The sequence below is a fragment of the Alosa pseudoharengus genome, unplaced genomic scaffold (assembly GCF_046254945.1).
Source record: "Alosa pseudoharengus isolate Yale_2024_CS ecotype anadromous, Long Island Sound unplaced genomic scaffold, YU_APseudo_1.1 YU_APseudo_1.1_scf_6, whole genome shotgun sequence".
In the NCBI taxonomy this organism is placed as follows: Eukaryota; Metazoa; Chordata; class Actinopteri; order Clupeiformes; family Clupeidae; genus Alosa; species Alosa pseudoharengus.
Window position 1 is genome coordinate 34,874,673 of NW_027468848.1, and position 23,584 is coordinate 34,898,256.

Genomic DNA, 23,584 nt, shown 5'->3' on the forward strand with positions numbered 1-23,584 from the left:
TAACCCTATGTGATTACATGTAATATTCCTGGTGGCAGCCACTACCTTCCTCTTGCTGGCCTATTGGGCCTAATATGTATTGCACTCCATCCTGAGAAACAAACCCAAGACTGACTTTTTACTGAATTGCTTGTGAATAAATATTGTTTATTTTTCCATTGAAATACCACGTCTCTGTCATTACTTGCTTATCTGTGTGCGAGAGCCCTCTTGTCTAAATCAAGGTGTTGGAGGTCTAGCTAAAGTACATCTTGGTGTGAAAGGCCCCAAGTGGCGTAGTCGAGCACCCTAGAGTCAAGATTCTTGTCATCTGACTCCTGTGGTCACACAAGCTTGGCTTTAAATGCAGCAACTTTATCTGCCAGTTTAAAGACAGTCGTCATTCTCCCCTGCAGTGACAGGTTGAGGTCATTAAGCAACCCGAATATGTCACACAGGTAAGCGAGTTTTGACACCCAGCCCTCATCACTAAAATATGCAGCTAACGGTGACTTTTTTTCTGTAAGAAATCTCTGCAGCGGCTCTCGCAACTCAAACACTCTGACCAGTGACCTGCAACCAACCAACTTGGATAGCGTACCACGGTGACCCATTCACCCTCTCTAACAACTGTGCCTCAATATCCTCTGACATATCATCAATTCGCCTATTGACAGTGCTTGCAGAAAGCGGTACCTGAGCTATTTTTTTAGCTGCAGCCTCCCCAAGGAGTTCATTGCACATGCCTTTACCAGCAGGCAGAATTAACTCTTTCCATATAGTAAAGGGCTTCTTAGATTTAGCAATCCGACTAGCCACTATGAGACTTTTAGCGCAGCCACGTTCACCGATGTGGTTGCTTTACGCACTAGTTTTTTGTCCTTCTTGCTCACGTTTCTTACGCTCAAAGAACTCAAGGGGTTTGTCTTTAAGTGTAGGATGCTTGGACTCTAGATGTCGAATTAGCTTTGATGGTTTAATTGCTTCGTTTGACAACTTATCACCTAATACCACAAGGTGGTGCATGCGAGTCACCGGTCTCTGCGAAACCATATTTTAAATATGACTCGTCATATTTCGTATTGAAATTGAGTTTATTTAGTTTGCATGCATTTTTTTAAATCTCTTGTCGTAGGCTACGGCCCGAGGAATGGCCGGTGGTTGGGGGCCGCTGCCTTAGAGTATGCAATTGTGGAAGATAAGGTCTATCGTAAAACTGTGTATCCTCAGCGGGGTACACATTATCAGATCTTTGTCCCCAGACCATTGCGTGACTCTGTACTCAGAGCCTACCATGACAGCCCACTGAGTGGTCATTTGGGTCGTTATAAAACTCTGAAAAGAGTAATGGATGTGGCTTACTGGCCAAAGATGTGGAAGGATGTTGGAGATTATGTCCAGACCTATCGTGTTTGCCAGACCCATAAGCCAGAGTGTGTCAAGCCTGCTGGTTACTTGCAGCAGACTGAAGTTTCAGGACCATGGCAGATGCTTGGTCTTGATCTAATGGGTCCTTTGCCGCAGAGTTCTCTGAGGAACACCCAGTTACTGGTAGTGGTAGATTACTACACAAGGTGGGTTGAACTCTTCCCACTACGTCAAGCCACTGCAGAGGCAATTGGCAAATGTCTGCTTAAGGACATTTTCACTCGTTGGGGTGTCCCGCAGTACATTTTATCAGATCGTGGGCCGCAGTTTGTGTCTGATGTCTTTAAAAACCTTTGTAATCGCTGGGGTGTGGTGAAAAAACGAACAACTGCTTACCACCCGCATACCAACCTCACTGAAAGGGTGAATCGTACCCTTAAGACGATGTTGAGCTCGTATGTGGGTGATCAGCACAAACTATGGGATAAACACCTCCCAGAACCGCGTTTTGCCATCAACACTGCTGTGCAGGAATCCACTGGCCATTCACCTGCTGAGTTACTGCTCAGAGGTAAAGTAATGGGACCGTTTGACAGGGTGTTACAGCCTCAGTCACATCACAGAGCTCCGCGAGATCTTGAACATCTCCGGTTGCTAGTAGCCAAGAACTTGGCAAAAGCAAAAGAAAAACAGAAAAGAAATTACGACAAAACTCGTCGGGAAATTACCTACGACAACAAAGAGAGAGTGTGGATGAGAGCTTATCCCTTGTCTCAACCCAGATAGCAATTTCCCTTGGGCCGGATCCGCATAAAAGCCTTTAGATCCGCCTGTAGCGGACATACGGTATATGGCTGTGGGCCAGATCTGCTCCTGATAGAGGTTTCAGCTCTGCTAGTAATGCTGTTTTATCACCGGTTTACAGATTTGTCCCAGGTCCGATTTCCGCAACTCAACTGGAAGTCAGGAAATGCGTTTAAAATACAAAACACTGATTTGGCCCAAACCTGTGATACGGATATGAACCGAAGGACCATTTTTTTTTCACAGCAGACCCAGGTGGTAATGATATTAATTAAGGTGCTGATTCTGCTAAATTGACTGTCCTTTCCCTACTTCATTGTCAACTGGCTGCTAAAGAAAAAAAAAGGTATTTTGGAATGGCACAAATTTAGAAACCATGGGGGTGCACTATGTTCCCATGGCCACTTCATTTCTACAGTAAGGCTGGAAAAGAAGATATAGTTGGCTCAATATTGATCATATGTTCGTTTCATTATTTTTATTATTACCTAGCAGTGGTAAAAGTAGTCAATTGTTGTTTGTGTCAGATCTAACAGTGCTATGAGACAACCCCATATTCTTGCCACGCATGCAGAAGTCCAAGCAGTATTACATTAATACACAGGATTAGATGTTAAAATCCCTTGTGCCAAAATCCAAGGTAAAAACACATTCAGAAGCCCCTGCTCAAGTTTAACTTTAAAAAACACACTACCCACAAATCCGCCAACAAATGGTCACAAGCACAATGCAAATGGCCTATCCAACAGCAGTAGCCTATATAGTATGCGGCATGTCATTGGGGTTATCAAGTGGGCACCCTCATTCACCGATGTTTCGTTAAGTTAGGCCCACGACACCTCATGAAGGCTTAACAGTGACACCAGCGTCCTGGAGACACTCCCCTCCATGCTACCACCATATTACCACATTGAAATATCCAATACTCAAAATACTCTTAACCAGCCCAGGCATGGTCTAAGTTGGCTAGGTCGGTCCGTCCCGTTGATGTGGACTGAACCATAAACCATAAAGAACCTTAGCCAAGTACCATCACCCTAGGCACAGCCCATCACAAACACAAAACAAATTAGCCAGTTAGCTTAGCCCATTATCTTAGGCCCCATCCCAAACACAAAACAAATTAGCCAGCAGTTAGCTTACGCCCCATGCTGCCCCATATTACCACAACAAGCATCCAAATACCCTTAACCAACCTAGGCATGGTTTAAGTTGGCTAGGTCGGTCCGTCCCGTTGATGTGGACTGAACCATAAACCATAAAGAACCTTAGCCAAGTACCATCAACCTAGGCACAGTCCATCACAAACACAAAACAAATGAGCCAGTTAGCTTACCTTAGCTTGCGCCCCAGGAAGGGTAACTTCTCCTTACCCACGACCAAAACAAATGAGCCAGTTAGCTTACCTTAGCTTGCGCCCCAGGAAGGGTAACTTCTCCTTACCCACAACCATTCGCTTGCCCGTTCTGCTGCTAAGGACATGTTACTAACCACCTGCCTTAGACTTCGACCACAAATGCCCAATTCAGACAGCAAGCCAATAGCAGATCTGGCCACAAACCCACGAGCACCGATTTCAATAAGCCTTAATCGTGCACTCCAACCTCGCTTAGCTGCCTCCTCTGCTATTTCAGTATATTTAGCTCTCTTCAGCTCATTGGCCACTTCCACTCTGTCTTCCCAAGGAACAGTGAGTTCAATGAAGTAAACTATCTTCTCTGAATCCGACCATAGAATTACGTCAGGACGTAGCTTAGTACTCACTATATGTGGAGGTACCGCCATCTGCTGGCCAAGATCAACCTTCATTTCCCAGCCCGCCCCATTTTTCAACTGGCCGGTTTTGCACCTGGCCTTCGCGGAACAAGGTTTATCCCCCTGACGTACAAAGTTAATTTGCCTTACCTCTTTACTAGCTGCTAATGAATTGACTTCTCTTCTTTTATCCTCTATTGCCGCTGCCACACATTTCAATACCTGGTTATGACGCCACGTATACCGCCCCTGGGTGAGACTTACCTTGCATCCTGATAGGATATGGTGGAGACTGCCCACACACGAGCAAAGTATGCATTTATCATCCTCACCAAACCATTGACTTAAATTCTTGGGAGATGGGAGCACATCATATGTAGCACCTAACATAAATCTGATCTTACTAGCTTCCATGCCCCATAGATCTTTCCATTTAATCTGTCTTTTTTCCACCCCTTCCCAGTTCACCCACTGCCCTTGTTTTGCCTGCGACACTGCCTTAGTACATCTTACAGCCTCCTCCTGTCTATGCATTTCCTCCACTACCATTTTCCTCTTTTCTCCTGCAGAAGCCTTACTCCACAAGGGTTTACTTGCACCCACCCCTAGACCCCCCCGCCCGTGCTGCACATGGCCCATTATATCTCTATGCTTCAATGCTGATTGAGCTTGCTTAACTGCCTGCTCTGGGTTCCACTTCCTCCCTGCATTAACTGAGGGTGCAACTTTCCTCACCACTGGGTCCTTGGACTGAGTAAGAGTCAATTCCAATCTAGCCTTAGCACACTTAAATTCCTCTGTCAGACTAGATATTGGCAACTCTACAATACCCTTCCCATACAAGGCTACACTGCTTAAGCAGCGTGGGACTCCGAGCCATTTTCTGACAAAGGAGTTGATCATTTTTTCCAACATCTCTACCTTTGACAGAGGAACTTCATAAACTGTCAATGGCCACATTAGCCGAGGCAACAAACCAAACTGCAAACACCACAGCTTGAGCTTACCTGGCAGCCCCGACTTGTCAATTTTTGCAATACCTTGCCTAGTGACCTGTCTCAAGTCTTCAACCTGTGATTTATCACTAAGGCTTGCATCATACCACCTTCCCAGGCTCTTCACTGGTTTCTCCAGAACTGTGGGAATCACCTCCTTATTTATAGCAAACTTCTTATCTGTTACCTTCCCTTTAATAATTGAGAGACTCCTAGACTTACTTGGTTTCACCTTCATTCTGGCCCATTGCAGATTACTATTTAACTTACCCAGCAACCTGTTGGTGCATGGAACGGTTGTCATCAAGGTTGTCATGTCGTCCATGAAAGCCCGAATCGGGGGGAGGCGTGGCCCTCCCTGCAACTTCTCCCCGCCCACTACCCATTTTGAGGCCCTAATAATGACCTCCATTGCCATTGTAAAAGCAAGTGGGGAGATGGTACATCCGGCCATGATTCCTATCTCAAGTTGTTGCCAACCTGTGGTGTAATCAGCTGTAGTAAAACATAATTGAATATCCAGAAAGTATGCTTTTACTAGGCTTTTAATGCTACCTGGGATTCTGAAATAATCAAAGGCCTCCCACAACAGACTATGCGGCACAGACCCAAAAGCATTAGCCAAATCCAAGAACACAACGTGCAGGTCTCTCTTCTCACGCTTTGCTAATTGAATTTGGTGCCAAATCATGCTGGTATGCTCTAAGCACCCGGAGAAGCCAGGAATTCCAGCTTTTTGCACCGTGGTATCAATTAGTTTATTCCTTTCAAGGTAATTTGTCAGTCTCCGTGCCACCACACTAAAGAAAACCTTCCCTTCAACATTCAGTAGACTGATTGGCCTAAATTGATTAATCTCCACTGCGTCCTTTTCTTTGGGAATAAATATTCCCCCAGCCCTCCGCCAAGCCTTGGGAATACTCTGCTTTTTCCAAACTATCTTCATTAATTGCCATAAAAATCTTAAAACATCTGGTGCACTCTTATACAACCGGTAGGGCACTCCATTAGGTCCCGGGGCTGAAGAGGCCCTTGCACGTTTTATTACTTCTTGCACCTCTTTCCACCTTGGTGGACTATCGTCGCATTGGCTACTTAATTCACCAATAGGTGGGATATCAGCAGGAAGTACCATCTCCCTGAACCTCTCCCTATCTTTGTGCACTCCCTCTAAATACTCCTCAAGCTTCTGCTTAGGTTCCAAAAGACTACCACTCTTCTGCATTACGAATAAAGACTTAACAAACTTAAATGGGTCTTTATAGAATGCTAGTCGGGCTCGTGATTTCTTCTTCCTATTTTTCCTAATATTTTCAGCTCTTCTTAGCACTACTAACCGCTCCCTCACATCTGCCTGTAGACAGTCAATACCTTCCTTCTCATCATCTGTAGCTTTTCTCCACTGCTTCTTAAGCTGCCTCCTCTCCTTGATAAGTTTATCTATCTCCTGCTGGCGCCTAGATTTAACTACCTCATGTAGCCGTTTTGTCCTTCTCTCAATAGTCCCAAATCTTTCCTTACCATAGCTATAAATAATGTCTCCCATTTTCTCTAATTTGCTTTCAGCCGTCCCCTTGAGCTGACCCAGGATACTGACCAAATCACTATTAACATCTTCCCACATTCTACATTCTGCTGCGCCTGGCCATCTAACCCCAGGCCTATGACCATTAATCTTCTCCCTCCTTGGCTGACTGGCCTCTCTCTCTGCCTCAGTGCTAGAACTTACCTCAACAACAGGGGTACTGATGTCCTGCGAACTGTGGGTTTCTTCCTGTCGCTGGACTTCAACCGACTGACTTGATGCACTTCTTAAGAAATAGCTATCAATGCGGGGACCCTGTGTTCCCTCTACCAAGCACTTCTTTTTCCCTTGATGAATTTTCAGGCCCTTTAGACTTGTAACCTTCTGCCAACCACACACACACATCTGCAGCTTTTTCTCAGTTTTCTCTGAACTAGTGGCTTCCACAAACATGTTTTCCTTACTCGTAATCAAATTCGTTCCAGGGTCAGTCTATCACAAGTGAGTCATCTTCCGCCCCTGCTCTCGCTGACTCTAGGGGTATTTTTTCATTATGTCGTACTGTAGCTTAGTAGGGTGCAGCCCATAGCTTAGTGAAGCCTGGGCTACTGCCACAATGAGCTGCTAACCCATTGTAGCCCCGGCGGGGTCTATTCCCTCCTGTCAGCCGTCTTTCCGTGCTGTCACAAGGTCTTTCCCTAGTTGCCAGCTGCCCTATTCACAGCAGTCACTAGCCTACGCTAGCTTCAGCATTACATTAATACACAGGATTAGATGTTAAAATCCCTTGTGCCAAAATCCAAGGTAAAAACACATTCAGAAGCCCCTGCTCAAGTTTAACTTTAAAAAACACACTACCCACAAATCCGCCAACAAATGGTCACAAGCACAATGCAAATGGCCTATCCAACAGCAGTAGCCTATATAGTATGCGGCATGTCATTGGGGTTATCAAGTGGGCACCCTCATTCACCGATGTTTCGTTAAGTTAGGCCCACGACACCTCATGAAGGCTTAACAGTGAAACCAGCGTCCTGGAGACACTCCCCTCCATGCTACCACCATATTACCACATTGAAATATCCAATACTCAAAATACTCTTAACCAGCCCAGGCATGGTCTAAGTTGGCTAGGTCGGTCCGTCCCGTTGATGTGGACTGAACCATAAACCATAAAGAACCTTAGCCAAGTACCATCACCCTAGGCACAGCCCATCACAAACACAAAACAAATTAGCCAGTTAGCTTAGCCCATTATCTTAGGCCCAATCCCAAACACAAAACAAATTAGCCAGCAGTTAGCAGTTAGCTTACGCCCCATGCTGCCCCATATTACCACAACAAGCATCCAAATACCCTTAACCAACCTAGGCATGGTTTAAGTTGGCTAGGTCGGTCCGTCCCGTTGATGTGGACTGAACCATAAACCATAAAGAACCTTAGCCAAGTACCATCAACCTAGGCACAGTCCATCACAAACACAAAACAAATGAGCCAGTTACGTTAGTAACGTTAATCAAGGATCTTTGGTTTGCTCACTATCAATCTTTTGACATGATTTGCCAGCCTGGGGTTGGACTAGGACAGCCCAACTTTTCAAGGTAGGTTATCTGCTTTTTATCTCTGTTTTATTCAGAGACAACAACAAGCAACCGAGCGATTGATAACTTTGAGGTTATACTTTCCAGCAATATGGGCTAGCCTACCTTAGACATCACAATAACTATTTTGGAAAAAACATTGATAACGCTAACAGGATCACTGATGATAAAAAACGAGTGTAATTGTGACTACCTATTTTCAAAAAGGAATAAATGGCTAATGTTTATTTTGTGTTGTTTCAGATTGACCATGGAGATGACTGAGGAAGACAGCCTGAATATCGATGGGAACAGTGGAATTAACACCACTTAAACTTTGTCTGGGATTGCACTTCTACAGCCAGGTTGTTGAATAAAAAAATAATTAGACACTTATGTGTAAAGTTTTTTTTACCCCCCTCTTGTTTGTAGCCTAGCTTATGTTTATCAGTTGAGCTGTTGGGAAAACGTTACGAACTTTAGCCTGGGTGAACCTATAACGAACCTGTTAGCAAATGTGTAGCAAACCGATTTTTCAGGATAATTAGGCCTAATTACCAATCACATTTCACATGTCAAATAAAGCCAGCTGATGTCTGATAAACGGGTCCGTACCACACACAATAAGCGGACCCGTATTGCATATGATAAGCAGATCTGGAACACGTCAGTAACACAGACTACCATACGGAACTGGGCCAGTCTTAGCCCTTATTGGTACCAGATCCGTCAAACGGATCCAGACCAATTTTGGACCGATGTGCGTTTGGACGCCGGATCAGGTCCATTATGCAGATCCGTGCCGGACGTTGAGGTAGGTGTGGCCCAGTTCCGTCCCAGTGTATGTTTGCTATCTGGGAAATTATATCCTTTAATTTCATGTTTCCATATCATTATGACCTGATTCGAAATTATGTATTTATTCATGAATTAATTACAAAAGATTTAACATTTTCATTTTATACCTGGCCATAGCCCTTTTCATCTCGCGTACCCCCTAGAAGCAGCTCGCGTACCACCGGGGGTACGCGTACCACAGTTTGGGAATCCCTGCTCTACATAGCCTACATAACATGTGTTGCTGGCTGCACTGCATTCTAAGCCATTCTATTCTAACATTTTGAATGACAAAACAGCTATGGGGTGTGTAACATAGAATGGCTTAGAATGCAGTGCAGCCAGCAACATATTTGGGGACATTGAGCACAAGGCTCCAGGCATCTTGGAGGAGAATGCACTGTAGGCCTAGTTCTTGACTTGTTAGGGACCAGTTGCTGAGATAGTTTCGATCGTCAAAAGGTCAGAATCGCCAAGCATCTTGTAGGGGCTGTTTTTAAAGAGTAGCCTAGAGATTGTCTGTGCTGTGGCGAGTGAGACAAGGTAGGCTATGTGTTGCGTGATATCTCTGCACCCAAGTAGCAGTGCTTCGCCCCAATATACTGTAGTCTCAAGTCAATATATCTGCCTAAATCGCCTCGTCTTCTTAATCTGCATTGCCTACTCGTTGTGAATACCAGGCCACAAGTAATTAGGGATTTTTTTATTGGCTCACTTTGCTGACACTCACTAACAATGCAACGAGAGATTCCATTCACTAAGCTATAAGACAATGCATGTAAGGAGACAAAAATGCTTTTGCTCACCTATCTAACTCTAGGGGAGATGGTGAATAGGCTAACCCAATTCCACACCACATACATATCACATACATAGGCTATCACATACATATTCCATACCACATACATATCGCACGTATCGAACTCTGGGAAACACGGCGAATGAGCTAAAGTCACATTCACGTGCGCATATGAAACTTTCGCGTGCACACATGAAAGTTTCACGTGAGCACATGAAACTAAACTTTATATTTTATTTTGCTCATGTCCCCTTAGGGGCTCCGTACTTATAAGTGTTTTAAAACACTTCAATATGTCAAGTATGATATATTGATAAGAATGATATATAGAAAGCATGATTGATGACATATTAATATGCAGTAATAAGAAAGTGACTTGTTTAGGACTCGAAAAAATAAGGACTTGGATTTGGACTTGGACTCGACTTGGTAATACTTGACTTGGACTTCCTTAGGACATCTCTGTCTTGACTTGGGACTTGACTTGGACTTCAGCGTTAAGACTTGAGACTTACTTGTGACTTGCCTAACAGTGACTTTGTCCCACCTCTGCTTTTAAGTATTTAAAATGATTTTTGAGTAGCCTATCTGTAGGCCTACTTACTTGAGTATTAATAATTACAAATTATTGTGACTTTTACTCCACTACATTTGAAAGACAAATACTGTAATTTTGACTCCACTACATTTGAAATATGAGCATGAAGTATTCGTTACTTTTAATCACATTTGAGTCTTTGAATTCAATAATGCGATTGACCATCTTGAAGTTCATTTTTTTTCAATAGTCCAATTTGAACTTGGCTGAATTGTCTGTGATAATGATGGTGACAGATTCTACACAAAACTGTTTGCTCTTCATCAGAATATCCTCCATGTAGCCTGGGAGAACTACAAGAACCTGTTGGCAATAGATTCTTCATTCAGAACATCCTCCATGTAGCCTGGAAGAACTATACACAAACCTGTTTGCAATAGATTCATCAGAACATCTTTCACGTAACCTGGAGAACTACACAAACCTGTTGGCAATAGATTCTTCATCAGAACATCCTCCATGTAGCCTGAGAACTTAATGAACCTGTTTGCAATTGAGACTTGACAAGTGGTCTGGTGTTAACCAGGTTATCCTCCATGATCATAGTGAAATTGGAATGAAATTAGACAATCATCTGACATTCACCCATCAGCGTACATCATTACATGATAAATAATTTACTCAAAATTGAGTTATCTGGTTTAGTATTCGGCAGTTAAAATGTTTTTAGATTTGTGAACACAGAATGAATAATGATTTACATTTTATTATTGCATCCATTTGAACAGTGGCAAAGTTATGAACATAGGTAAAATGTTTTTGTTGGATGTAAGTCCTATGAGTGACCAAATTATGTATAATACCCTATTACTGTAGTAACCAAATAAACATTACATTGCAATACATTAAAAAGGACAAATATGTGTACTTCTGAATACTATTTTTTAAAAGCAAGTACTTGTTACTTGGAGTAATATTTAACAAGGTGTATCACTTAAGTTTCACTTAAGTAAAGGAATTGTGTACTTCGTCAACCTCTCGTAGTCGTATCTAATTCATTTGATAAATAAAATTGAACATCTATTTATAATTAATTTCATCAGCCTACTGTGCATAACATTTTAGTTTGTACAAAAGTAAAAAAAAAAATGTTTGAAAGATTGCTTCACCCCCACAGACAATCTGACTGCATTTCTGATTAGGCATTCATGATAACAAACAGTCTATGCTGTCTCCAGCTATATAATGTATATTTGTGGAGGTCTAAACAAATATACAATACATAAGATCAGTCTAAACAATACAGTACCCTCCAGAATTATTGGCACCTCTACTAAAGTTGACTAAACTCAAGTATAAAAAGTTTGATTTGATAATCTGAGTGATTTATTGTAATCTCACAATGAAAACAATAAGGAAAAATCCAGTTTTGAAGGGAAGCAAGTTTATTCTGAGAAAAGGGAAAATATCTTAAATAAATTAATATTTTTAACAAAAACTCGCCTGCCACAATTATTATCAACCCTGCTTGTAATACCTTCTTAAGCCTCTCTTTGCCAATACAACAGCTCATAATTTTCTTTTATGACATCCCATAAAATTACCAGGGTCTGGATTTTCCAGGCTACCATAAAATTGGAGAATACAAAGCATGGAATTTAACATCATTCATCTTTACACAATCTCCCAAGATCATCCAGATAGGTTCACACTTGTGCATTCTCCTTTGACTCACCCTACTGTTTTTCTATAAAGTTTAGATCAGGGGACTGAGATGGCAATGGCAAAGACTTGATTTTGTGTTAAAGCATTTTTGTTTTGATCTGGACATTTGTTTTGGTTCATTGACCTGATGAATGATCCAATCATGATCCACTTTTAGTGTCTTGGCAGAGATTGACAGATTTCCATTGGAAATGTTCAGGTTTTTCTTGAGGTTCATGATACTTTGCACCTTAATAAGGTTCCCAAGGCCTTTGGGAATACAAACAGCCGCACAATATCACAGCCCCTCCACCATAACTCTCATTAGACATGGTGTTCTTTTCAGTAGGCCATTCTTCTATGACATGCAAAAGCCCACGTAAAGTGTTTCTTGCAAAAGAGGGCAATTTTCATTTCATATGACAATAGACCATAATTCAAGACAGTCACATTTACATTTGTAATTAAATGACAGAAAAGGCTTTTACCTGGCATGCCCTCTAAGTAATCTATTAGCATTGATGTCACTTTAGAAGATTTTCTGGCGGACTTGGTGACCCCATGATACCTTTTTCTGTAACTTTCAAACAGTGATTCTAATGGAATTTTTTGCCTCTCTTACCATCCTCCATACTGTGCGTGGGGGCAAAATAACCATGGGTCTTTGTCCAGCATGTTTGTCACATTTTCAGTTGATTATAACCTTTTAATTATTGTTTTAACTGTATATGTTACGGAAACTGTAATATGTTTAACCAAGTAGTTTTTATAGCCTTACTTACACATTTCAGCACACTTTCCTTTCATTTAAATTTAATGTATTCTCTTATCTTTCCCGTGTTGAAAAATGACTAAGGGATTTAGCCTCTGTATCACTTTATTTTCATTACTTGGTAAAAAAGAAAGTCATTAACTACTTCTGAAAGTTCACAGACACTCTAATTAACTTAAATAACTTAAATAACTTAAAAGTTGAATATAAACAGGAAAATGCTTCTGTTACATTTTGTATACAAGATTTTCTAGGGGCGTCAATAATTGTGGGCGACCTGTTTTTGTTAAAAAAAATATTTATTTCTTAATGGGATTTTGTTTAGTTTTTCTCAGAATACATTTGCTTCCCTTCAAGGTTGGATTTTCCTCATTGTTTTCATTTACAATACATCTCCAACAGATTATATTTTATACCTATTTTTAGCCAACTTTAGCAGAGGTGCTAATAATTCTAGAGGCTACTGTATATAATATGCTATTTAAGAGCAGTTACCATTGAAATAATGACATAAAACAGAAGGGAAATCAGGACATTCCTTTGTAAGGGTACATTGGCCTTCATAATGTTCTGCTGATAGAACATCAAATGCTTTAGACGTGCATATAATGGGTGTACTTGTTCTAGTTCTAGTTCAGTCTAGTCAAAAGAAGGAATCAGAATGATGGGCACTAAAAGTATGACTATTGATTATAAAAGATTATCACGGCTATATTCCAACTGGTCACACATATCTTTCCTGCATTTTTTATTTAATGTTATGAAATATCAGCGTTATGGCTCTTAGTCTTGCTGCTATGATACTGCTAACTAGCACAAACTGTGTGTTCTTTATACATAGCTCAACAATAAAATAACAGAGGTTTTTCAAAAGTCTTTATTTTGCATCAGAGTTTGATAAGGCACGGTTTGAGTTTCTAGAACAAATATATTATTGAATAATAAACAATTATTATTTTACTATTATTTAAAACTGATGCCATGACAGATACAAATATAAATACAGGTAACAATTTGATTTCTCCCTTTACACTCTGAGATGAATTTGGACATATGTTTGTGAAAACCTCACATGTAACAACCAACATTGAAATGCAGTTTTCAGTGCACAAACACTGGCAGGTATATTACTTGTCTGATAACAGAAGTTCCAAAGCTACCCACTTTGAATTCCACGAAACACAAACAACCACCTAACAATGTATGCAGCTAAATCCATATGTTTAACAAAGCTTGTCTAACCATGACTTTTGAATATTGACTGTCATACCACACTCAAAAACCATGATACATGCCACCACATAACATAGACTTCAAGGGAGATGTAAACGCTAAACTAAAACACTCAGGGGATGACACATAATATGGCACAGAAACTAGTAAAATACTGTGGCATTGAGGTTGTTTGTGAACAGTGAACCTTTCTTTGGCACGATATTGTCCCTGAACACACTAATACACTGTTCTGGTAATACTGTAACATGGATGGTGTGCAGTTGTGAACTGATCAGAATGTCCTCTCAGGCTCATATCTACTACGGCAGGCCATGACTGGAAAATCAATTTGCATATTAACATGTAAACAAAGTGGGGAAATAGATAATTAGGCTGTGGGGAAATGGCTGCTTTGCACATGAATCACAATGGCACTCGAGGATTCAGTGAATGAACACACAATAATTACCTCCGTGGACCAATCAAAACAATACTGATTAGATAAATGCCTCATCCAGAGAGACATTTTAACATGAACATTTTAACATGAAATCAGGTATTCTGTTGACAGCAGTGCAAACATAATTACGCCCTCTGTCAAATATATGGATTTGTGGGTAAAAGAGACTGACGTCTCAGGCAGGCTACTATGTCTGCCATGATGTATAAAGAAAATAAGAGCCACAAAGATCATCAAAAGCCAGAGTTTGAAACTCTAATTTCCTTATGTATCAGTGCATGATCAGTGATGCCTTATGTCCTGTAGATGGCAGTGGTGAGCCATGAATGCTGACGAGAAGCAAACCGGACATTCCCAGCAAAATGGAACCGTCCAGGAACACAGACAGCCACTTCCTGCTTCACAAAGTTCACAATGCCACAAATTCATTCAACAGAGTAGTTGAGGGTGGAGGCCCATTCACTCTAAATACAAAGATCCATATGCTTATAGCTTGGTCTGCTTGCAAGAGGCAAAAAAGCTCTATTCAGTGCTGGGGAAGGATTGACTCCATCTTAATACTTAAAATGGTTAAGAAGAATATATACACTTGGAGTTCTTGCTCTCTCTCTCATGCGCACACAGACACACAGACACACACACATGCGCACACGCACACACACACACACTTTTTATAAACACATTGGCATGCTTGCACGCACAAATACAAGAGAAAATGTCCTTCACAGAGGAGATGTTCATAGCAAAATGGGCTATCTTTGATTCCATTTCCATGCTCTCTTTCTGATGCATAGGGTGAAGCATTCAGACAAAACAGATAAACTCCAAAAGGGTAAAAATGTTCTTTTCAACAAATTCCTTAGTTATCTATGGTGAAATACCTTGATATTAAAACATACAAACATACATTTTTGCATATTTCATAGCAACATCAAACCTCGAACTCCAACCTACAGTTCCATGCTCCATTGTGTTATCCCCAGCTAAATGACAGGGATGCAAAGACTGTGTTGACATAAACTATATATCCTTCCCCATGTTTGTTTGCAACCTTCAGTTCAGTTCCTCGGTTGTTTACTTTTTTTCTAAGGTCAGCTGACATTGACAAAAGGTGCGTTTTTTTACATTTTGAATAGGGATGAGTGTCTGATTGGTCACACTGTGGTCTCGCTTTTCCACACGCCGCTCCTCATGCCCACAGAGCTCTGGGAGTGGTCAGTGCCACTCGTGTCCAGCTCCAGTACAGAGTTTTTCAGAGTCCCGTTGGGCGCGTTAGTGTTTGCGTTAGCCGCTGACGTGGCGTTGGTTGTGGCCGACCCCGTGACTGTTCCCATGGCCGCGTTGAGCGGGAAGGAGCTGCGCTTGGCCTCCCTCTCGGCGGCCGCGGCCAGTTTGAGGTTGTCCCGGCTGGCACAGCGCCTCTGGGCGCCGCCGTGCTGCATGGCCACCCGGCTGGCCACCGACGGCAGCAGGGGGAAGGGCTTCCGGCAGCCGCTGCTGCCCCCGTCGCTGCCCTCCGAGGGGCTGGTGGCCAGCGGATCGCCACCGCCGCCGTGCCGGCCGTTGGTAAGCGGGCCTGTCTGGCTCTCGGAGTGGCTGTGGTTGCGCAGGCTGCCGTTCTCGCTGGAGGCGTGCTTGTGATGGCCCACCTGGGAGAGGCCGAGCTGCTCCAGCCCCGGGGGCCCCAGGGCGCCCACACTCCCCCCGCCACCGGCCCCTCTCAGGGCCTTGAGGCGGTAGTGGCCACGGCCCTCTCCACGGTGGTGGTACTGAGCACCGCCTGTTTTAGTCCTGCTGCTGGTCTTCCTCCTCTGAGGCTGCACCGGGGCCGCCAAGCTGAGGCTGGGCAGCGCATTGTTTTTGGGCTTGCCGTTGTTCTCCGTGCTGGTGCTCGTGTTGGTGTTGGTGTGGTTGTTGGCGACGGCGACGACGGCGGCCGTCCGGGCGGTGCTGTTGCCGTTCTCCTGGGCCACCTGGAGCAGGTTGGTGAGCTTGCAGGGCCCGGGGCCGACGCTACTCGTGCCGCTCGGAGTGGACGAGGACCGGGCCGAGGAGCAGTTGTTCGCCTCGCTGGGCGGCGCGCAGCTCACGTAGAGCTGCGAGCCGCGCTCTGAGGCGCTTGTGTTCCCCGGGCCGGCCGCGCATGGGTGCCCGTAAGCCTGCATGGGCTGCGAGCGCCGGTAGGCTGGGCAGCAGCCGAGCCAGGCGGCCTGCACGTCCAGCCGCCTCAGGCAGTGGTGGACCACCAGGAAGACGCCCAGACCGACCGCGGCCACGCCGTACAGGCAGCTGAAGAGCAGGCTCTCCCGGCCCGTCTGCCACACGGCCATGGCCCCGCAACACCACAGCACCAGGAACAGGAAGTGAGTGGTCACCAGCGCCAGGAACTGCACCTTCAGTGAGTACTGGTCCTCCACCGGCGGAACAGCGTGTCCGGCTCCCGTGGCCGAGTCCGTGGAGAGCAGGCTGTTGCTGCCGCTGAGCGCCGGCTGGCTCTCGGGGAGTGGGGAGGAGATGGACGATGCCGCCAGCTCCTTGGTGCTCTCCGAGCCTCGGCGCCGCAGGCGGAAGATGGTGCACAGGAAGTAGATCCAGGTCACCAGTACCACCAGGCCGGCAGGGACAAAGAACGCCCCCAAACTTGGCCGCCATACCAACCAGCAGCTGCACAAGGGGTCAGAGGCAATGCAAAGGTTAGTTGGGGTCACATGCTGTCTGACAAAGCCCATGTCAGGAACACAAGGACACCTCTGTACGCTCAACCCGCTCACTCAAATGGGTCTCACAGGAAGAGCCCTGCTTATATCAGCAGTAAACATGAGAATGCAATGACCTGGGTCACATTGCCCGTGGGCAGAAAGTTCAGGCACTTACTAAGGGCTGTTTTCCCCATAGTTGTTCATGTTGACCGCTGCCGTTATGCCACAAATGATGAGAGGAACTCCACCAGCTATCAAATAGAACCTGAAAACAGGAAGATGAGAAAAAAAGACATGCTGGGACAAAGTGACAATGAAGTGCAAAATAGAAACTGGGAAATGGACTCACATCCTGTGAGACACCAAACACTTTCACTATGCTGTACTACTGTACGTTTGAACAAAATTGTGTCTCTCTATGTGCATGGGTACAATTAGCCAAAAACATACATCATGATTTGTCAGATATATATTAGATTCAATTAATACACATATATACATACATACATACATACATACATACATACATACATACATACAGTATATAAAGATATTATATATATATATTTATTTACACTGTATATACGTATATATATATATATATATATATTGGTTCCAAAATGCTATATCTCCATTTTTTAAAACATTAATAAGTCATGTTATTTAATTGTGTATTTCAGGTAATTGCAGTTGTGTTGTTTTAATTGAGTAAAATGTAAAAAAAATGATTTATGAAAATTCATTAAAATGGAGGATATAGCGTTTTGAAACAAAACTCTTCATGTATATATAACACTACTATATACCCAAATAGATTTCTTTTGCATACATACTGTACATACATACATACATACATACATACATACATACATAAAGGAAATTTGGGTATATAGTAGTGTTCTGCATGTTATTCTTTGTTCTTCTCTTCTTGGTTATGTTGATCCCCTGGGCTTCAGCAATCTACACTACACTGCATGCACCCTGTTGCTTCTCGCTTATCACCACTGCCTGAGGTTTGTTCTCCAGGCAGTAGGGCAGGGCAGGGGCCTCTGCATGATTTATTCCCCAGTCCAGACAAGCCCCATTCAGGAGTTGACCCCGGCAGGCTGAGTGGGTGACACCGGGGGGAGGCCGAGAGGTCAGCAGTACAGTGTGAGATCACAGGCTCCATGGGACAGCTAAGGCATTCAGGGGGGTCTGGTGGAGGACTGAAGTGGGCGGGGCATAGCCGGCCTCCACTCAAACACACTACTGCCTCCACTCAAACACTCACTGCTGTTTAGCTTTATGGAGGTGCACCTTTGTGTGGTGTGGCATGATTCCTGGCATGATTCCTCTCTGCATCTGGTCCTGGCTTCTCAGCTATGTCTCTGAAGTTTTGTTTTTTTTTTATTCTAGAAATGTCCTTGCAGAAAGTTGTCTTTCTGTCTAGTTTTCCATTAAATAAAAAAAGAAATGGAAAAACAAATGGGCTTTGGTTTTTCCAGGACAATGGAGCTTTGATACCGGAGAGGTCTATATCACTGGTGGTCCATTTTGTCCAGGCACGCTCATTGGAGATGGTCCTTCAGAGCCATTTCCCGTCCTCTCACAGGCCCTCTCGAGCACTCTGAAAGTCTCTTCCTGTCTCAACCTGATGACATCACTGACCTGAGCATGGGCCTCTGTGTGGGTGCTACCGCCATCTCTCCCTCCGGTTGCCGTGGCAATCGCAGGACAGCCTCTTTGTAGATGACCCTGGCATTGACCCCGATCCAGAGCAGGGTGGACAAGGAGGAGTAGTGCAAAGCAATGCCCACCTAAGAGGTAGGGACACACACAGACATACACACACAAAGGAAGAAAGCGTGAGACAGGGAGAGGGGGAGAGAGAGGGGCACTCAGAGAGAGAGAGAGAGACAGAGAGAGAGATACTCTACACTCCACACAGTGCTTACCGCTTGGCACACTATGGGGTAGCTTGTGAGGGTGATGCCTCCTGCAAAGACTGCTGTAGTCATGGCGATATGGAAACAGGTATTAAGGATTGTATGCCAACTTTTCCTGGAGACTCGAACAGAGCTGAGAGAGGGGAGAGCACATAAGCAGACCTATTAGAAGTTTACTGGACGTTCCAACACTGACATCCTAACTTGAGGAATATCCAATCCCAGGACGCATTACAAACTGCACTAGACGGTGGATGACTTTTTTGTTCATGGACAAATATGTAATCATTTATAAATATGTCATTGTAGTTACCAACTGAAGTCTTTCTGTGGCCAGACAGGACATGAGAGCAGTCTAATGTTCGCTTTGAAGAATCAAGTGGACAAACTAAATGTACAATGGAACAGACACTGTGCCTTCATGTGTGCGTAGAGAGAGAAAATTACAGGACTTAGAGAAATTCCTCTGACTTTTAAAGTCATTTGAGTATGTTTGTCTCAACATCAGCTACATTACAAGTACAGTGGCTTCTTCAAGAGATATTTAGAATCTCACTTTGACACAAAGCACTTTGAGTTCAACTTGATTTCAATCAGAGTTGTATGAAGTTCAATTATAATTTAAAAACACTTTTGTGCAAAGCAACAGTAGTTATTATCAGTTTGAAGTACCTCTGCAGTTGTTTTATTGCTCTTGAAGTGTGTTCTATTGCCTAATTTGTCTTATGTATCCTCCTCAAATTAATTTTGATGGTACAGTATATGGACATGGGTTAGACCTATGACTCATTGCCGTTGGTTGTTCACTGAGGGGTTTTGTAATCCAGATTCACAAAAATGCAAGAATCTCTTTAACATTATGTCATTGCCACATATCCCCAATATATCAGTTGGTAATCTAACTAGCTTTAATTAGTGGCAACTATGTTGTTGGTGCTTGGTAGTTTTAGACAAAAAAAACATACTGTTGCTTTACCTACAGATGTACTATTAGCTGTGCTAGCTGTGCCCTCCTCTACAACAGTGGGACAGAAACTCATAATCTAGTCTATGCACCACCTGTCTACTTTGTAAATCACATTGCACTTTACTGCTTTTTTGCACTTTTAGACAAAAACTGCATTTCGTTGTCTTTGTACTTTGTACTCTGCACAATGACAATAAAGTTGAATCTAATCTAATCTAATCTAATAATCTCATAGGCGCGTGTATGGTGAGATGGACGACAGGCAGCGCATACCTGTGGTGGAGAATGTATGTGATGATGATGGTGAAGAGGCAGAGCAACAGGAGGGCAGTGCAGGTGTACACCACCGGGTGAAGCACGTCTACAGGCAGGGCGGAGGGGCCGGGGAAGTCTGGGACATCCTGAAAGAGGGACAGAAGGGTGTTACATAGGGATGAGCGAAGAGAAAATGTATGATTGTACACACTAAACAGATTCTGGAAATGTCAAAGATTGAGGCATCAGATGTCAGATGATACGAAGTAATGATGACAACATACACTAAATTCGAAAAATCTTTGAAAACAAGAGTAAAGATACTGAATAAAGCATTCTATACAGGGTGCAAATGTATTAAATATAACATTCAATGTGCATTCCATTTCTAGTCTTTAACCGGCGTCCCACCTGCAGCACAGCGTAGTTACTGAGCAGTGAGCAGTGCAGAGTAGAGGTGGTGGTATCTGTGTGGACCAGCTGGCAGCCATCTTGGCTCCATCCTCCCTGTTTCTCTAGGCTCCATTGGGCAGCTATGGGGTCACTGCCCAGGGACAAATGGCGCAGGGACACGGTGATGGGCTCTGAGTGGTTCCACATGCTGCAGCCATCTGAGGAGGCATCGCACAGAGAATCAGCACTAACGGAATCAGGTTATCTACCATGGCACAGGAACTATTAGAAGTAGAAGGAAGAACTGAAGCTGATCATAGATACAAGTTATTAGATTTGTAAATAGAATTTGGAGATGATTGATCACAACCTGCATTTTATGAAGGAGGAGCAGATGTCCAGGTTTTTTGTGTAGCATAAACACTTTCTTTGTCTTAATGAATGACATTCCATTCTAGCGATAGCAAGCCAAGGGTCAAGAGGTCACAACATTTAAATGGCGTTTCCTCTGCGGTCGCAGACTGACCCAGAGCACAGATTGCTTACCGAGTCCAACAAAGATGACTGGCGTGTTGACGCTACGACGGCGGGAAATGTCCACTAGGCCACCGCTGGAGTTCCCCATAAAGGGAAAGAACCTTCCGGTACGGAATGCCACAAACTGCAGTTTACAGTCTGCAGGAGCATCCGGAGGAAACAGAGAAGGAGGGAGCGAGACGGAGGCCAAGGCCAAAGAATTCTATAAAAGAGAGAGAAGAGAAGAGAGAGAGAGAGAGAGAAAACGAAAACAACACATGAATAAACAACTATTATCAAATTTACAATTCACCAAAGCCTCATAGAAGTCTTGACCACAAGCCATTTTGAATGAAAAAACAGAGAACAGTTCCACAACAGCAGATGCTGCTTCACGTCACAACTTTACCTGCACTGTCTTACCACTTCAAAGCCCTTTAGATCTTACTAATGAATTTAATGGTGTGCCTTGTGGGGAAATTGAGATACAATCCAGATGCAAGGAGAAGCATCACAGCGAAAGCTCCATGTTTCATAAATAGTGCTCTCATGACATTTCCCATAGTTACCTTAAAGTAGCAGCACATAATAGACGCAGCCAGGTGCAACATAACCTAATATGGACAAAGTGGTGCCACTGGTTATCAGTCTTACCTTCTGAGGGAAGTTGTTGAGGGATGTGTTATGTGCTCCAGCCATGCAGCGGAAGTGAAGCTGCTGCTCGTGAGGAGACTCCTGACCCTCTGGACTATGGACCCCTAAACCGTCTCTCCTCTGATAGGCTGTGCAGCTCATGCCCGTGAACTGCGCCGGACGAATGAGGTGAGCCAACATCACAATGTTGCGTGAGACCTGACAAGCAATGCAGAGAGATAAGGCATAACCAGGCATCATTATTTGGCAACAAATAGACGCCACACATGCAAAACATTACATACTTTGTAACTTTTGTGTAGTGCAATACAGATTGACTCTCAATTGACAATTAGAAGACAAGCTAAGAGGAACATATGGGGATAGGTAGGGGTTGAAAGCATTAGCATTATAATATTCCACAGAGATAGGAAACCTGGATTCAGAAAGTAAAAGCTCCACTATGCATTGGTCCTACCTGTGCATCTAAAACAAGTCATTTCACCAATTAGCTCATCTACCAACCTGAAGAGTTGAGCTGATATGAATCAGCTGTTTTTTGACTTAATGGTTGAAAGAAATATGCGGTAGGACTTTTACTTTATGAAGCCGGGTTTCCCATGTCTGATATTCCACATGAATGTATTGATGTTTGGTAACCCAGAGGCGTGTGGGGTGTGGAGATGTGTGCGGGGTCTGTGTGAGGCGTACTAGCAAGAGGTCCTTGGAGCCGGAGTGGAGCTGTGGCCAAGCCAGAGTCTCCAGGGAGTGGACGATGGAGCTGCAGGCCCTCTCCTCACGCTGGGCACGCGTCAGGATCTGATCATCCACCTGCATCAAGTTACTGCCCATCTCCACCAGCACCTCGGAGAGCTGGCACACACACACACACACACACACACACACACACACACACACACACACACACACACACACAAATGTATGAACACACATAAAAACACAAACACAAACATTGTATACATGTAAAAAACTTATCACCACATAATGTTTATAATGTTTACCAAACATTATGTTATTATGTTTTTAATGTTTACAGGTAATTTTGCTTATAATGTTTACCAAACATTATGTTTATAATGTTTACCCAGACCCATATATTCTACCTCAACACATGCAATCTCACAAAAGCAATGCATACGTGCACAGATGGCATATTAGCCTGCCACTGTGAATTAGCATGTCTCAGTGACACTAAACACACCTCTCGTTGATGCTGGATGTAATTCATGAACTTGTGCATCATCTGAGCGATGTAGCGCACGTCCACCGTGTCCGTGAAGCCAGCCGCCTCCAGTGTGTACGAGCACACCTGCTGAGCCAGCGTCACTGCGTTGGAGGCGTTAATGGGCATCTGTGAGGCAATACAAGGACAAGACAAAACAAATACAGTCAAGAGTGTGATCATATCTTAGGTCTGAAGTATATTTTTCCCTAACATAGGGACTTTCCATTCAAATGGAGTGATCAAACCATTACGTTAGGTGTTGAAAAGAATGTAACAGGAAAGTCTTTTTTTGTTGCCATTACTTACTTACTTACTTCATTCTCTCTTCATTCTGATTGGTCAATGAAGTTGTTCAGATGTGTGCTATTATTAAACCACCATTATATAACCACTGTTCACCGTGCTCATGTTAGTTAGGCTGGCTGTACGTCACTCTTTACGTAATGTGTCACTCTGGAGGAACATTATGGGTATGGGTTGCTACTGACCATTATGAAGGTGTGAAGCACTCTGGTGATGTCATTGGTGTAGTGGCACTGGGTGTAGTCTCCGTCCTCCCAGCGGCCTAAGCGGTCACAGTTGCGCGAGGCCCGCTTCTCCTCCCCGATACCCAGCG

The 23,584-nt window shown here is 43.6% G+C and overlaps 1 protein-coding gene across 1 annotated transcript in view; it reads right to left on the minus strand.

The window, feature by feature from the left end:
* Positions 1 to 13,550: 13,550 nt before the first annotated feature.
* adgra2 (adhesion G protein-coupled receptor A2) overlaps positions 13,551 to 23,584 on the minus strand; it is a 61,686-nt gene continuing 51,652 nt past the window's right edge. Inside the window, exons 9-19 of the mRNA XM_076269782.1 lie at positions 23,457 to 23,584; positions 22,945 to 23,094; positions 22,434 to 22,595; positions 21,744 to 21,941; positions 21,120 to 21,312; positions 20,592 to 20,791; positions 20,199 to 20,326; positions 18,968 to 19,091; positions 18,681 to 18,829; positions 17,206 to 17,295; positions 13,551 to 16,995 (exon numbers count right to left, since the gene is read on the minus strand). The exon at positions 23,457 to 23,584 is cut by the window's right edge and continues 62 nt beyond it. Of these exons, the coding sequence (XP_076125897.1) occupies positions 15,486 to 16,995; positions 17,206 to 17,295; positions 18,681 to 18,829; positions 18,968 to 19,091; positions 20,199 to 20,326; positions 20,592 to 20,791; positions 21,120 to 21,312; positions 21,744 to 21,941; positions 22,434 to 22,595; positions 22,945 to 23,094; positions 23,457 to 23,584 (3,032 nt within the window). The 3' untranslated portion in view covers positions 13,551 to 15,485. The remainder of the gene's footprint in view (positions 16,996 to 17,205; positions 17,296 to 18,680; positions 18,830 to 18,967; positions 19,092 to 20,198; positions 20,327 to 20,591; positions 20,792 to 21,119; positions 21,313 to 21,743; positions 21,942 to 22,433; positions 22,596 to 22,944; positions 23,095 to 23,456) is intronic.